The 15,261-nt window shown below is 54.1% G+C and overlaps 2 protein-coding genes across 8 annotated transcripts in view; one reads left to right on the top strand and one right to left on the bottom strand.

Moving 5' to 3' along the window:
• LOC126944333 (cytochrome c oxidase subunit 4 isoform 1, mitochondrial) overlaps nt 1-15,261 on the bottom strand; it is a 327,288-nt gene that overhangs the window by 90,279 nt on the left and 221,748 nt on the right. The gene's annotated exons all lie outside the window — the stretch shown is intronic.
• Nucleotides 9,985-14,205, top strand: C20H16orf74 (chromosome 20 C16orf74 homolog). The gene is made up of 2 exons (XM_050773804.1): nt 9,985-10,120; nt 12,206-14,205. Exons 1-2 carry the CDS (start codon nt 9,985-9,987, stop codon nt 12,262-12,264), a joined length of 195 nt encoding a protein of 64 aa, XP_050629761.1. The 3' UTR covers nt 12,265-14,205.

Below are 15,261 nucleotides of genomic sequence, written 5' to 3'. Positions count from 1 at the left end.
CTGGTCTCCCCTAAACCCTGTTTTTCCCCACTGTGAGCGGGCTTATCATCTGCCCCTGGTCCCTACTTGCATTGACCCAGGATCTTGGAAATACCTTTGTGCTTCCAGCCCCCAGAGCACAGGCTGTGCACGAAACCCTGCATGGCCCCTGCAAGGGCCCTGACTTCTCTCTCTGTGCCTCCGTGTGCCCGTCTGGAAGATGGGGTCTGCCTCACTGGGAGGATCAAATGACGAGTGCCCAGAGGCACTCACATAGTCCAGCCTCCCTCAAGCACTGTTCTCAAGGCTCAGCATCGTGGGCCCCTCCCAGCGATGGCTTGAATTACCGGGGACCCTCCTCCTTTTCCTCCAGCTGACCCGGAAATCTTGGGGACCCCATTCGTGCTACTGGAGCCTGGACAGGAGGTGTAGCGGGGAAGGCACAGGTAAACCTCTGTAGAGGCCATTCTTTCCTCAGCAGTGTCTGCAGCACCTGGGGCCATGCAGGGCACACAGCAGGTGCACAATAAATGCCTGTTGACCAGCCACCTCCCTGGCCCAGGCTCAGAGCTGGGGCATTACACTTGTGCTGGAAAGGAGGGTGACATACGCTGGCTCTCCAGGTGAGAAAGCCCCGGCCGAGAGGCAACATCACAGCAGAAAATGGAAGTGAGAGTCAGATGGTGGATTTCCTGCTTCCCAAGCCCCTGGCCATTCCCACAGAATAAGGGAAAATTGTGCCCCCAGAGTCAGGTTGGAACCAGGAATATTTTGTGTAGCACCCACTCCAGCTGTGTGACCTCAAGGGGGCGACAAGGCCCCCGACCCACACTCGGGGCTGTAACAGTAGCCGTTGGCACCCAGTAGGTGCTGAATGTTGGCGGAATCAATGAACAAGTGCCCTGACTGAGGACAATTACACCTGTGGTTCAAATCACGTGGTGTGAATCTAAGCTTAGTATCAACTCGTGATCTGAATGACAGCTTGTGTTTACTGAGTGTGCACAGCAAGGCCAGCACTGGGGTTTTCTCATCCACAAAACGCATATAGAATCATCGCACCGCCTTGGCTGGAGTGAGGACTCAAGGGTGGTCCTTAACCTCTCGTGCCTGCCCAGCCGGACCTGGGCACTGTTATTTACCCGAGTTCTGCAGGTGAGGAAGCAGAGGCCCAAAGAGGCGGAGCCACTGCCCAGGTGGCCCGTAGCCCAGGTGGGCCTTCTGGCTGTCCGTCCCATTGTGGGTCCGACAGGCTGGAGCCCCCTGTGTGTGTCATGGCGCTTTGGGGAAGAGGGTGTGGTCCCGTTCAGGGCCTCCAAGCGGAACACCTGGGGTGCAAGCCTGAACTGTTTTTAAAAGAATCAGGCCGCGTGGGGTGGCTCATACCTGTAATCCCAGGACTTTGGGAGGCCAAGGCAGGTGGATCGTTTGAGCCTAGGAGTTCAAGACCAACATAGTGAGGCCCTGTCTCTACAAAAAAGTTTAAAACTTAGCCAGGTGTGGTGGAGAATGCCTGTAGTTTCACCCAGCACTTTGGGAGGCCAAGATGGGAGAATCGCTTGAGCCAGGGAAGTCAAGGCTGCAGTGAACCTGAGCCACACAGAGAGACCCTGTCTCAAAAAATCAATTAATTGAAATGAAAAAGAACCAGTAGAGGTCGCACGTGAGCCGTGATGCCAGCACTTGCTCCTGTCTCCAGCGCGTGTCTACGGTGACCTCTGGGCGGCCGGGAGTTCACCAAGAGCTGGCACAGGGAATGGTGCCCTGACCCCAAGGACCTGGGCATCCTGCACAGAGCCTGGATGTGGCGTCTCGGGCACGGGCTTGCCTGACTCAGCATTTGAAGGATCAGGGCTGCTGATCCCAGCAGCAGTGAGGGCAGTGTGCGTGGAGCCTCGTCAAGCCCCAGCTCTGCTCCCCAGGCTCTGTGTATTCCCAGCACGTTACCTCCCTTCTCCAAAGCTCCGTGTTCTCCTTTGTAGCATGGGCGTGATCCTAGTGTTCTCCCTGAGGGATGGTGTGAGGGTTGGTTGCAGGGGTGCAAATGGCAGGCTTGGCCCAGAGCCCAGCTTCGGACGCTGAGGAAATGGTGGTCTCAGGGGAGAGGCAGCACAGCACCCCCAGCTCAGGACCCCCCAGGCCCCGGCCAGTTGGCTGCCCGAGGGCCATTTCTTCCCACACCTGGCAGCCCCACGCCCCGCACCTGGCACTTCCTGCAAGGCTGGTGCCATAACAGTTTTACAGCCAGGGAAACTGAGGCTCCAAGAGTAAAGCCACCTGTTCCCACGGTAGCCCTAGCTCAGGGGTTCCCATCCCTGGCTGATAGAGTCACCTGGGAACTTTTCAAAATCCTGGTGCACCTCATGGAGCCATGAATCAGCCTGTCTAGGGTGAGGCCCTGCATAGGTGATGTTAACATCCCAGGTGATCTCAATGGGCAGCCGCGATGGGAACCACTGTCCTGAGCTAGGAGGGCGCAGAGCCGGGTCTCAAAGCCTGTCTGACCTCACCACGCCAGCACCCGCCTGTGTAACCCATGTGGAAGGCCAGCTCCAGGGCCCCGGGTTCTATGGTCTGGTCTCCGTAGCGCTGCCCCCACTGCAGAGGACGTGGCCGCAGAGCAGGGGTCAGGGCCTGGTGACCCGGAGCACGAGGCTGGGCTGCCTCCCCGGAAGGGGGAAGGGCTTCCCGCACAGGCTCCATCCCCCTGAAGCCTTGGGACGGGCCTGGGTCCCTAGGATCTGCTCCCTTCCTTCTGGAATCCCAGGCTCAGGAAATAGGCTTTTAATAGCCCGAGGCAGGCACATAATTAACAAATAACAATTCTGGCCTTAGCACAAATGAGCTCCTTGTCTGGGGCAGGGCTGGCATTTGGTTTTTAATCCCCAGCGTTGGCTTCATCCTCTTGAGAGCTTTCCCTCCTGTTTGGCCACCTCTGCTGCTGAGGCTGGGCAGCCCCTGGGGATGTGAGAGGGGCTGGGGTCCCTCCCTCCTCCCTGTCTGCCCTCCCCTCTCCCTCCCTTCCTCCTCCATCTCGCCTTCCTCCTTCTTCCTCTTCCCTGTCTCTTCCCTCCTCCTCCTCTCTTCCCCTTCCTGCCCTGTCTTTCCTCCTCCCTCTTCTCCCTCCTTCCCTCTCCCCTTCCCCCTTCTTCCCTCTCCCCTTCCCTCCCTCTATCCTCCTTCCCTCCTGCTTCCTTCTCCTCTCCTCCCTCCCTTCCTCCTCCTTCCTCCCCTCTCCTTCTTCCCTCCTCTCTTCCTTCCCTTCCTCCTCTTCCTCCTCCCTCCCTCCTCTTCCCCCTCTTCCTCCTCCCTCCCTGTTCTCCCTCCTCCCCTCTCCTCCTTCCCTCTGTTTTCTCCTCCCTCCTCCCTTCCTTTCCTCCTCTCCCTCCAACCCCCTCTCCTCTGAGACTTCTGCCTCTCCAGGGCTCACTGAGAACCTGATCCTTCCAGATTATATGTGTGGGTTTTGTCCTCAAGCTCCAGACCATGTTAAAATGCAAATGTGGGGTGTTTTATTTTAGAATCTTGGAGTATTCACCGAGGAAGGGGTTTGGAGACTGAGCAGGGAGGCTCCCTCCTGTTACAGATATGATCATCAGCGATTCCTTTTGTCGGGGGCCTCCACAAGGAGCTCTTTATGGATGATAATAGAGAACACTTATGGGGCAGCTGGCTGGGCAAAGTACTTTCGTGAATTCATTCATTTCCTCACACGCAGCCCTTCAAGAGGGGGCTGCCCTGCCCACCTGCCGCCGGGCTTCTGGCTGTGGCTTTTGTTTTTGGCATGAGCAAGCCTCAAGCTTTCGAGGTTCTGTTTTTGCTAGTTACAACATCGGGTGTGTCCTCGATCCCAGCTCTCCTCCGCAGTCAGTCCTGGATGTTGTAGAGGAGGGATTGGCAACCACAGCCCCAAGACCCAATCCTGCCTGACGCCTGCTTTTAGAAATCAAGTTTTATTGAGACAGAGTCATGCTCGTTCATTTCCGCGTTGTCTGTGGCTGCTTTCAGGCTGCCGTGGCAAAGTCATGTGTTTAGTTTGTGTGGCTCACAGAGATCAAATATTTTCTGCCTGGCCCCTTGCAGTTACATGGGGGCTGTTACATGGGATCATGGCTACGGGAAGCACCGGCTCTTGGGGTCAGCCAGATTCCAGTTTGGGGATGGATCCTGGCTCTCCCACTAGCTGTTCAGTTGTGTGCAGATATTACTCTCTTAGGTCCCCAGTTTCCACATCTGTGAGATGGGGCTGGTGACACCGAGCACGGTGGCAATGCAGCCTGAAGGAGCCCACGCCTACGGCCCCCGGAGCTTGTCTGGGCGGTTGGCAACACATCCTTTTGTTTGTGGTTGTTTGGGGTAGGGATGCCTCTCTCCAAGTGACTTCCTTTGATTTGTTTCACACTCTGGGCTTCTGTGCAAGATTGCAGGAGAAACGTTCTCTTCTTTAAAGACGGTTCAAACCCCACTGCGTTAGACCTCCTTCGGAGGGGCTATGTGGGTGCTGCTGAGGGGCTTAGAGTTCTGTCAGGCTGAAGTGGCCTCTTCCCTCAAAACTACCCAGTCAGGGGCCAAGAATCTTCCAAGACCGGGCGCGGTGGCTCATGCCTGTAAGCCCAGCACTTTGGGAGGCCGAGGCAGGTGGATCACGAGATCAGGAGATCAAGACCATCCTGGCCAACACGGTGAAACCCCGTCTCTACTAAAAATACAAAAACTTAGCCGGGCGAGGTGGCGGGCACCTGTAGTCCCAGCTACTCGGGAGGCTGAGGCAGGAGAATGGTGTGAACCCGGGAGGCAGAGCTTGCAGTGAGCTGAGATCGCACTACTGCACTCCAGCCTGGGCGACAGAGCGAGACTCCGCTTCAAAAAAAAAAAATTGGCCGGGCGTGGTGGCTCACGCCTGTAATCCCAGCACTTTGGGAGGCCGAGGTGGGCGGATCACAAGGTCAGGAGATCGAGACCATGGTGAAACCCCGTCTCTACTAAAAATAGAAAAAATTAGCCAGGCGCAGGGGCGGGCGCCTGTAGTCCCAGCTACTCGGGAGGCTGAGGCAGGAGAATGGCGTGAACCCGGGAGGCGGAGCTTGCTGTGAGCCGAGATTGCGCCACTGCACTCCAGCCTGGGCGACAGAGCGAGACTCCGTCTCAAAAAAAAAAAAAAAAAAAAAAAAAAATTAGCTGGGTGTGGTGGCGGGTGCCTGTAGTCCCAGCTACTCAGGAAGCTGAGGCAGAAGAATCACTTGAACCCAGGAGACGGAGGTTGCAGTGAGCCAAGATCAAGCCACTGCATTCCAGGCTGGGCAACAGAGCAAGACTCCGTCTCATACATACATACATACATACATACATACATACAGTCTTCCAAAGGAGGAAACACGGTTGGGGTTCAGAAGGTAGGGAGGTGACGGGGCAGTGCCTGGGTGAGGGGCGGATGCTGGTCACTGGGCTGAGGATGAGGGGAGGGAAGTGACTGGCTGTGCACAGGTCAAAGGGGGTTCATCGTGGTCACCTCACACCAGCCGTGTGTGCCAGGAACCGTGGCGGTCTCTCCCTAGCCCAGGGACTCAGCTGATTCTGCCACTACCACCCCGTGCTTGTCCATGAAAACAAGAAAGCTGCAAAGAGTTAGACTAACAGAAGTCGGGGTGGGGGGCACACATGACCACCCACCCTCTGCCAGCAGCTGCAAGTTTGGGGGTTCCCCAAGCCACCCTCATGTTTGTTCAGTTGCTGAAAGGACCCACAGAAGTCACTAGAGGCTCTGATTCCTGGCTATGGCTCATTCCAGGGAAGGGACCTAGGTTAAGACCAAAGGGAAGACGCTCACAGGGCAGATCCCATGAGAGCTCCAGGCACAGGCTCCCACTGTCCCCTCCCTGTGGAGCCATGGGCAGTGCCAACTCCTCCTGACGGTGGTGAGTGACAGCACGGAGCATCGCCAGGAGGGAAGCCCCTGGCCTCCGTGTCCAGAGTTCTTACAGGGCATTATGGATTGAACTGTGTCTCCCAAAAATTCCTAAGTCAACCTCCTCACCCCAGGGCCTCAAAATGTGGCCTTCTTGGGAGTAGTGTCTTTGCAGGTGTAATGAGTTAAGATGAGGTCATTTTAGTAGTGTGAGCTCCTAGTCCAATATGACGGGTGTCCTTATCAAAAAAGGGAAATCTGCGCTGGGTGCAGTGGCTCATGCCTGTGATCCCAGCACTTTGGGAGGCCGAGGTGGGTGGATCACCTGAGGTCAGGAGTTTGAGACCAGCCTGGTCAATATGGTGAGACCCTGGCTCTACGAAAAATACAAAAATTAGCTGGGCGTGCTGGTGCATGCCTGTAATCCCAACTACTTGGGAGGCTGAGGCAGGAGAATTGTTTGAACCTGAGAGGCAGAGGTTGCAGTGAGCTGCGATCATGCCACTGCACTGCAGCCTGGGCGACAGAGCAAGACCTGTCTCAAAAAAAGGCTGGGAATTGGGGGCGGGAATCTGGACAGAGACAAGACACAGGGAGAATACAATGTGAAGGCAAGAGGCAGAGATGGGGAGCTTCTATAAGCCTAGGAACGCTAGATTGTCAACAACCACCAGAAGCCAGGGGACAGGCTTGGAACAGTCTCCCTTGCAGCCTCTGGAGGAACCAACCCTGCCGACACCTGGATCTGGAACTTCTGGCCTCCAGATCTATAAGACAATGAGTGTCTGTTGTTCCAGCCACCCGGTTGATGGTGCTTTGTTGTGGCAACCCCAGGAGACGAAGGCACTGGAGCTCCTCTAGAGGCTGATTGATTGCTCACTTTGGAGCTCAGCCTGCAGGCTGCCATCTCTCTGGGCATGACTCAGAGCCCCCCTCCATCAATCATGCCTTTGGACACCCAGTGTAACCACAGCCCCTGGCAAACAAAGACTCTCCTATCAGGCAAGATATTCCAAGGGCTTAGAGAGCACCTCCCAGAAACCATGGACGGAGACCAGACCTCTTTTTAGGCAAGGTTAAATTCTTTACTACACAAAGGGCCTGGAGAGGAGGTGCAGTGCACCCGGGGTCACACAGCTGGTGGCCTGATTCCAAAGCCAATGTGCCTGCTGCCTTCAGTTTTTCTGAGCCTACCGCCTTGGTCAAGTTGCAGATGAAACAAGAATTTGGCCTGAATGGCATGGCTCCAGGTCCTCTAGTTGTACTTTTTTGTGTGGATTCAAACAGATTGTCCCTGACAGCTCAGGTGTAACCTGCCTCTCAGAGGAACACCCCTTAGGTGAACAAAGGTTGCCCTGAGAAGCCCCCTGTGATTTCCCCACAGCCAGGTATGAGATTCCCACTGTGCACCTGCCATCCCTTCCTATTGGAGTCAGGGAAAGATTTGCTAACTCTATCAGTAATCTATCACTGCATAACAAACTATGCCAAAACTTTGTGACTTAAACATCAAACCTTTATTATCTCAGAGTTTCTGTGGGTCAGGAATTGAGGAGTGGCTTATCTGGGTGGTTCTGGCTCAGGGTCAATCATGATGTTACATCCAAAATGTTAGCCAGGGCTGCAGTCTCATCTGATGGCTGGACTGGGGCTGGAGGCTCTGGGGCTGAGGTGGCTCCCTCGTGGTTGTTCGCTAGAGGCCTTGATTCCTCACCCACATGAGCTTCTCCACAGCTTGAGCATCCTTGTAACATGGTGACTGGCTTCCCCAAGAGCAAGTGTTCCAAGAGAGAGCAAAGAGGAAGTTGCAATGTCTTTTATAACCTCACTGTGGAAGTCACACACCATCATGTCTGTCCTATTGTTGGAAGCAAGTCACTAAGTCCACCCACACTCAAGGGCTTAGACTCCACCTCTCAGAGCCATGTTTTAGAACCCCCACACTGACCCTACAATGGTCACTTAGGAACATTGTCCTAATAGTGGTCAAGGAAGGCCCGAGAACAGTAGGAAAAATACCCCCCCAACCCCTTATTACTCAGCTTCTCCCTTTGGTCAAGGGCTCTGATACTTGAGCTAATTTATCCCAGCCTGGCATTGTTTGGGGCAAAACCAAAGTGATGGGGCATAGAGACAAGGATTGTAACACCTAGCTTAATGCTGCCTGAAGGGTTTTTGGTTGTGTTTAAAATTATTATTATTATTATTTTGAGACGGAGTTTCACTCTTGTTGCCCAGGCTGGAGTGTGATGGCACGATCTAGGCTCACTGCAACCTCTGCCTCCTGGGTTAAAGCTATTCTCCTGCCTCAGCCTCCCGAGTAGCTGGGATTACAGGCGCACACCACCATGCCCAGCTAACTTTTTTTGTAGTTTTAGTAGAGATGGGGTTTCTCCATGTTGGTCAGGCTGGTCTCAAACTCCCGACCTTAGGTGATCCGCCCACTTCGGCCTCCCAAAGTGCTGGGATTACAGGTGTGAGCCACCGTGCCTGGCCTTCTTTTTGTTTAGACAGAGTCTCACTCTGTCACTTAGGCTGGAGTGCAATGGTAGGATCTCAGCTCACTTCAACCTCTGCCTCCCAGGTTCAAGCAATTCTCTTGCCTCAGCCTCCTGAGTAACTGAGATTACAGGTGTGTGCCACCACGCCCAGCTAATTTTTGTATTTTAGTAGAGATGGGGGTTTCACCATGTTGGCCAGGCTGGTCTTGAACTCCTGACCTCAAGTGATCTGCCCACCTCGGCCTCCCAAAGTGCTGGGATTACAGGTGTAAACCACCATGGCCTTTTTTTTTTTTTTTTTTTTAGATGGATTCTTACTCTGTCACTTAGGCTGAAGTGCAATGGTGCAATCTCAACTCACTTCAACGTCTGCCTCCCAGGTTCAAGCGATTCTCCTGCCTCAGCCTCCCGAGTAGCTGGGATTACAGGCACACAACACCATGCCCAGCTAATTTTTTTATTTTTATTTTTAGTAGAGACAGGGTTTCTCCGTGTTGGTCAGGCTGGTCTTGAACTCCTGACCTTAGGTGATCTGCCCGCCTTGGCCTCCCAAAGTGCTGGGATTATAGTTGTAAGCCACTGCACCTGGCCTTTTTTTTTTTTTTTTTTTTTTTTGATGGAGTCTCACTCTGTCACTTAGGTTAGAGTGCAATGGTGCGATCTCAGCTCACTTCAATCTCTGCCTCCCGGGTTCAAGTGATTCTCCTGCTTCAGCCTCCCGAGTAGCTGGGATTACAGGTGTGTGCTATCACGCCCAGCTAATTTTTGTATTTTAGTAGAGATGAGTTTTCACCATGTTGGCCAGGCTGGTCTTGAACTCCTTACCTCAAGTGATCTGCCCACCTCGGCCTCCCAAAGCGCTAGGATTATAGGCATGAGCCACCACCCAGCCCGCATTTAAAATTTAAAGCACTCCTACTTACTCTGTCTCGAGCATGTGCTGAGCTCAAGGGAAACACAGATGAATGAAGTAGAGACTGTCCTCCAGGTGTTCACAGCAAAGAGAGGTAGAAATAAAAACAAATCATGTCATTCATTGATGAATGAGTAAACGCAGACAGGCAGAAGAGGGAGAGGCCAGATCTGCTGGGACACCTTTCCCAAGGAAGAGCCCGTTGCACCAGGCTTTGAAGGATAAGCAGGAGCTTGTTACTCAGGCAGAGGAAGAAAGAGCATCCCAGGCCGGGGGAACAGCATATGCAAAGGCACAAAAGGGCCCCGGGAGCCCAGGGAGTCTGGGGAAGTGTGAGCGCTTTGCAGAGTAGGGGCTGGTGGCCAGAAATGGGGCTGCAGCTGGCTGGGCCACATGGTGAAGGCTGAAAACTGGACCTAGAGGCCAACTAGCCTGTGATCAGCATTTCCCAAAATCTGTTTCCCGACTCATGGTTCTGGGAGATGTGTTGGGGGCTCCTTTGACATTCCTGAGACTCAGGTTTTCATCTGTGATGCGGGGACAGCTGCGCCCCTTGCTGCGAGGCGTCAGGACTCAGGTGATGAAGGGGGGGTGGCACCCGCGGTTCCTGGCGGCCACTGATGCCTGTCTCTCTGTTGTGTGTGTACGTGCGTGTGTGCTCCACGCCTGGCTTCTCAGGCTTTAAAATGTGTGTCAGCAGCAGCAGCAGCAGCCACGAAGAGGCCCCCGTCCTGAACGACAAGCACCTGGATGTGCCCGACATCATCATCACGCCCCCCACCCCCACAGGCATGATGCTGCCGAGGGACTCGGGGAACACAGGTGAGGCCGTCTCCTCTGCCGCCAAGCAGGGTCGGGTCTGGGGGCCTGGTGGCCTGGTGGAGACAGCTCTCAGGGGCGTCCTTCTGGGCCACGGGGCCGAGCTTGCGTCCCCACCTCCCCCTGGGTTCATTAAGCATTTATGGTCAGACCTGTGTACACTGCACCGTGAGCCCCCTGCCACGGCGCCAGCCTCAGCACGACGCGGCGTGTTAAGTAATTAGTAGACAGCCTCTGCCAGCAGCCAGTACGATTGATGGATGGGGCCGGGCTGGCCTGCCACACTGTGGCTCCCGCCAGCCAAGGTAATTGATGGATGCTCCTTCCCCTGCCAGCGGGAGGACCGCTCCTCCGTCTTGTTGGCTGCTGCAGTTTGGCTGGACAGGACAGATTTGGAAACACAGCCCATGCCCAGGCTGGGGCCGGACCCTGGGCCTTCCAGATGCAGCTCACTGCTGGGAGCAGGGAGGAAATAGAGTTCTTCCCAGGGAGAGGGTGAGGAGGTGGGACACAGGCCCAAATCGGCTCCCCCACCTGCCCCTCGGTGATACCTCTGGTGCTGGTGGGACAAATTGTTCACGTATTCATCGAGCAAAGATTTATTGAGCTGGGCCTACACCAGGTGCTGAAGGCTGCTGCTATGAATAATAATGATATTGGGGATGGTCATGATAGGTTGCACTGTACTGAGTGTAATGAGTGGATTTTCTTATTTAGTTCTTACAGGAATTCTCAGAGTTAAGTACAGATTTCATCCCCATTTTATTATTTGTATTTATTTATTTTTTGAGATGGAGTTTTGCTCTGTTGCTCAGGCTGGAGTGCTGTGGTGCAATCTCGGCTAACTGCAACCTCCATCTCCCTTGTTCAAGTGATTCTTCTGCCTCAGCCTCCTGAATAGCTAGGATTACAGGTGCCCACCACCATGCCCAGCTAATTTTTGTATTTTAGTAGATATGGGGTTTCGTCGTGTTGGTCAGGCTGGTCTCAAACTCCTGACCTCAGGTGATCCGCCTGCCTGGGCCTCCCAAAGTGATGGGATTACAGGCATGAGCCACCGCACCCAGCCGCATCCCCATTTTAGAAATGGGTAATCTGAGGTTGAGAGAGGCTGAGACACTTGCCGTGCAGCTGGTCAGTGGTGCAGCGGGGAAGCAGCCCCAGGCTGTGTGATCTGCACTTCACACCATGGCCCCCAGGCCGGATGCCCTCCCCACAGGTGGCATCAGTTAGTTGACAGCCATTGTGACGTGGGTCTCGCTGGGCCCATGTAAGCGACATGGCACCCATGAGGCTGATGTAGGGTACGTGGAAGGCTGTCTGGGAGGGGGGATCTGTAGACCCTTCCAGATGTCCTGAGCTTGGGTCTCCGCTTGCCCAGCAGAGCAAGTGACTGGGAGAAAGCTGTCAGGCCCCTCTGGGTTGGACCAGTGCAGGTGCTGGGTGGAGCCATGGTGGGTGCAGTGGGGTGCCTTCCTCTGTGACCTTTCCAAGTGCCTGGCACCAGGCTAAATGCTTTTCAGAAATCTCATTTAATTCTCATTCCAACCCTTATCTCTAGTTTAGAAATGGGGAAACAAACAGGTCCAGAGAGGGACAGTGCCTTGCCCAGGGACACACAGCAAGGTGGGAGAAGAGCTGGGCTCCTGCTGCAGTGCTCCTCCTGCACCCCAGTGCTGTCTAATCAGAGAGCCCAGTGTGGGCGGACAGAGGCCCAGGTCCTTAGCTCAGCTGTCACAGTCTCTTCCCTCTCTGAGCCTGTGTCCTCACCTATAAAATGGGATCATGCCACTTTGCCTGCTTCCAGGACCAGTGTGGGCAGAGGGGAGACACAGGGTTACTCTGCAGGGTCCGAGCCCTAGGGAGGTTCCTGAACCCTGGGAGGAGTTCCTCTGAAACTTAAGCAGCTCCGGGATCCAACTCACCCAGAAGGATCCAGCATCACTGGGCTGGGTCCCATCTCCGCCTCTGGCAGCACCAGAAAGCAAGGAATCCCAGAGGCCTCAGCCCTGCAGCTCCCAGGGAAGCGGGCCTGGGTGTGGTGGGGGCGGGGTGCATCCAGGTGTCACCATCCCCTCTTTCTCCTAGTCTGGTTGGATGAGACAGGGTCGTGCCCGGATGATGGAGAACTCGACCCAGAAGCCTGAGGAGGTGTCGTGGATTTGTCTGGTGGGCTCCTGCTGCGGGGTCCCAGCTTCAGGTGTCCGGGGGCGTGGCTGCCTGGAGCAGGTGTGCTGAATACCTTGGATGGGAACTGAGCGAATCTGGGTCTCCGCTGGGAGAGATGTGGCAGGACCAGCGAGGAATCCAGCCTGCCTGCTTCCGGAACAGTGTTTCCCGACCCTGCTGAGTGGACTGGACCTCTGACACCTCCAGGGTCTTGCTGACTCCAGCCTGGTACAAGGGAGCTCCATGGTCCTGGCTGTTGGGGTCCCAGGGAGAGGCTCTCTTCAGGACAAACACACCTTCCCAGCCCCACGGGCTGTGCAAATACGTGCCCCTGCCATAAGCACAAACAAGAACTTCTTGCAGGTGGAGTGGCTGTTTTGGTTTTTTTTTTTTTTTTTTTTTTTTTTTTTTTTTTTTTTGAGACGGAGTCTTGCTGTGTCGCCCAGGCTGGAGTGCGGTGGCCGGATCTCAGCTCATTGCAAGCTCCGCCTCCTGGGTTTTTACGCCATTCTCCTGCCTCAGCCTCCCGAGTAGCTGGGACTACAGGCGCCCACCACCTCGCCCGGCTAGTTTTTTGTATTTTTTAGTAGAGACGGGGTTTCACCGTGTTAGTCAGGATGGTGTCGAACTCCTGACGTCGTGATCCGCCCGTCTCGGCCTCCCAAAGTGCTGGGATTACAGGCTTGAGCCACTGCGCCCGGCAAGAGTGGCTGTTTTTTATAAGTTGTTGTACAGATGTGGGAACAGTCCAAAATGGGATTTATAATTTCTTTTTTTTGCATTATAAATAAAGATCCTCTGTAACAAATGGTGAATCCTTTTTTATTTTTTTTGAGACAGAGTCTCGCTCTTGTTTCCCAGGCTGGAGTGCAATGGCGCAATCTCAGCTCACTGCAGTGTCCGCCTCCCGGGTTCAAGCGATTCTCCTGCCTCAGACTCCTGAGTAGCTGGGATTACAGGCATGAGTCACCATGCCTGGCTAATTTTTGTATTTTTAGTAGAGACAGCGTTTCACTATGTTGGCCAGGCTAGTCTTGAACTCCTGACCTCAGGTGATCTACCCGCCTCAGCCTCCCAAAGTGCTGGGATTATAGGCGTGAGCCACCGCACCCAGCCACAAATGGTGAATCCTGCTTCTTGGGTCAGGAGGAGGCGATGGAGCATGCCAGGGATATAGTGGGCCCCACGGCCAGGGCCAGCTCTCTGGACGTGTCCTGCACACTGCCACAGGGCCCGTCTCAGAAGGCCCATGCTGGGTTCAACGTTCTGCTGTTGCACCTTGAAATTCTCAATCGGGGCCCAGCATGGTGGCCCATGCCTATAATCCCAGGGCTTTGGGAGGCCAGGGTGGGTGGATCACTTGAGCCCAGGAGTTCAAGACAAGCCTGGGCAACATAGAGCCCTATTTCTACTAAAAGTTTTAAAAATTAGCCAGGTGTAGTCGTGCACACCTGTACTCCCAGCTACTAGGGAGGCCAGGGTGGGAGGATCGCTTGAGCCCAGGACATTGAGGCTATACTGAACTACAGTGGTGCCATCGCACTCCAGCCTGGGCAACAGAGTGAGATTCTATTTCACTTGATACTAGGAGTTTGAGAGCAGCCTGGCCAACACGGCAAAACCTTGTCTCTACTAAAAATACAAAAATTAGCAGGGCATGGTGGCACATGCCTGTAATCTCTAGCTACTTGGGAGGCTGAGACATGAGAATCACTTGTACCCGAGAGGTGGAAGTTGCTGCGAGCTGAGATCATGCCACTGCACTCCAGCCTGAGTGACAGAGTAAGACTCTATCTCAAAACAAAACAAAACAAAACAAAACAAAACAAAACAAACAAAACAAAACAAAATGGAAGGAAGGAGGGAGGGAAGGAAGGAAGGAAGGAAGGAAGGAAGGAAGGAAGGAAGGAAGGAAGGAAGGAAGGAAGGAAGGAAGGAAGGGAGGTAGAAAAAAAACGGAATGCCTGCTGATGCTTGATGCTTACCTTCTCCTACTTCTGTCCTATCCTCTGCTGCTTGCTTAATGTCTGAGCCCTCCACTGCCTGCTTAGCAGCCTCCAAAAATTCTCCATGATCCCTAAGAGGCCAAAGGCTTAGCCTTGCTCACCCTCCACTCCAATTAAGCTGAACTCCTTGATTTTCCTTGTACACATGCCTCTTGTTCTGGTTACCATTGCTGCACAACAAATATTTAGTGTGAAACAACAACCATCATCTGTTTTGCCCACAAATCTGCAATTTGGACAGGGCCTGAAGAGAGAGTTTGTCTGTTTCATGAGACACCAACTGAGGCATGTATGTCATCTGGGGCTAGAAGATCCACTTCCAAGATGGCACACCCACATGGGCAAGCACCTACCACGTGGCTGCCAAGTTGGTTCTGGGCTCTTGTTTTTCTCCACAAGAACCTCTCCCGGGGCGGCTTGGGCTTCCTCACAGCATGGCCCCTGACATCCAAGCAAGAGCATCTCCAGAAAATCAGGTGGAAGCCGCATCGCCTGTGATGGCCTACTCTCTGAAGTCACATCACATCACTTTGGCGGTCGTCACAGGCCTTCCTAGATTAAAAAGAAGGGAACATAGGCACCACCTCCTGATGGGAACAAAGTCAAAGGCATAAATAGAGCACAGGCTGAGTGCAGTGGCTTCTGCCTATAATCCCAGTGCTTTGGGAGGCCCAGGGAGGAGGATCACTTGAAGCCAGGAGTTCAAGACCAACCTGGGCAATGTAGTGAGACCCTGTCATTACAAAAATAAAAAATAAAAATAAACTGGGTGTGGCAGTGTAGACCCACTAGTTGGAGGCTGCAGTGAGCTGTGATCACACTGCTGCACTCCAGCCTGAGTGACGCAGCATTAAGACCCTGTGTCTAAAAAAGAAGGAGGGGGAGGAGGAGGAGGAGAGGAGGAGAAGGAGGAGGAGGAGGAGAAGGAGAAGGAGGAAAAAGGAGAAGGAGGAAGAAGAAAGAGAAAGA

Source organism: Macaca thibetana, chromosome 20 (assembly GCF_024542745.1).
Source record: "Macaca thibetana thibetana isolate TM-01 chromosome 20, ASM2454274v1, whole genome shotgun sequence".
Taxonomy (NCBI): domain Eukaryota; kingdom Metazoa; phylum Chordata; class Mammalia; order Primates; family Cercopithecidae; genus Macaca; species Macaca thibetana.
This window is presented reverse-complemented; position numbering and strand designations above follow the sequence as displayed.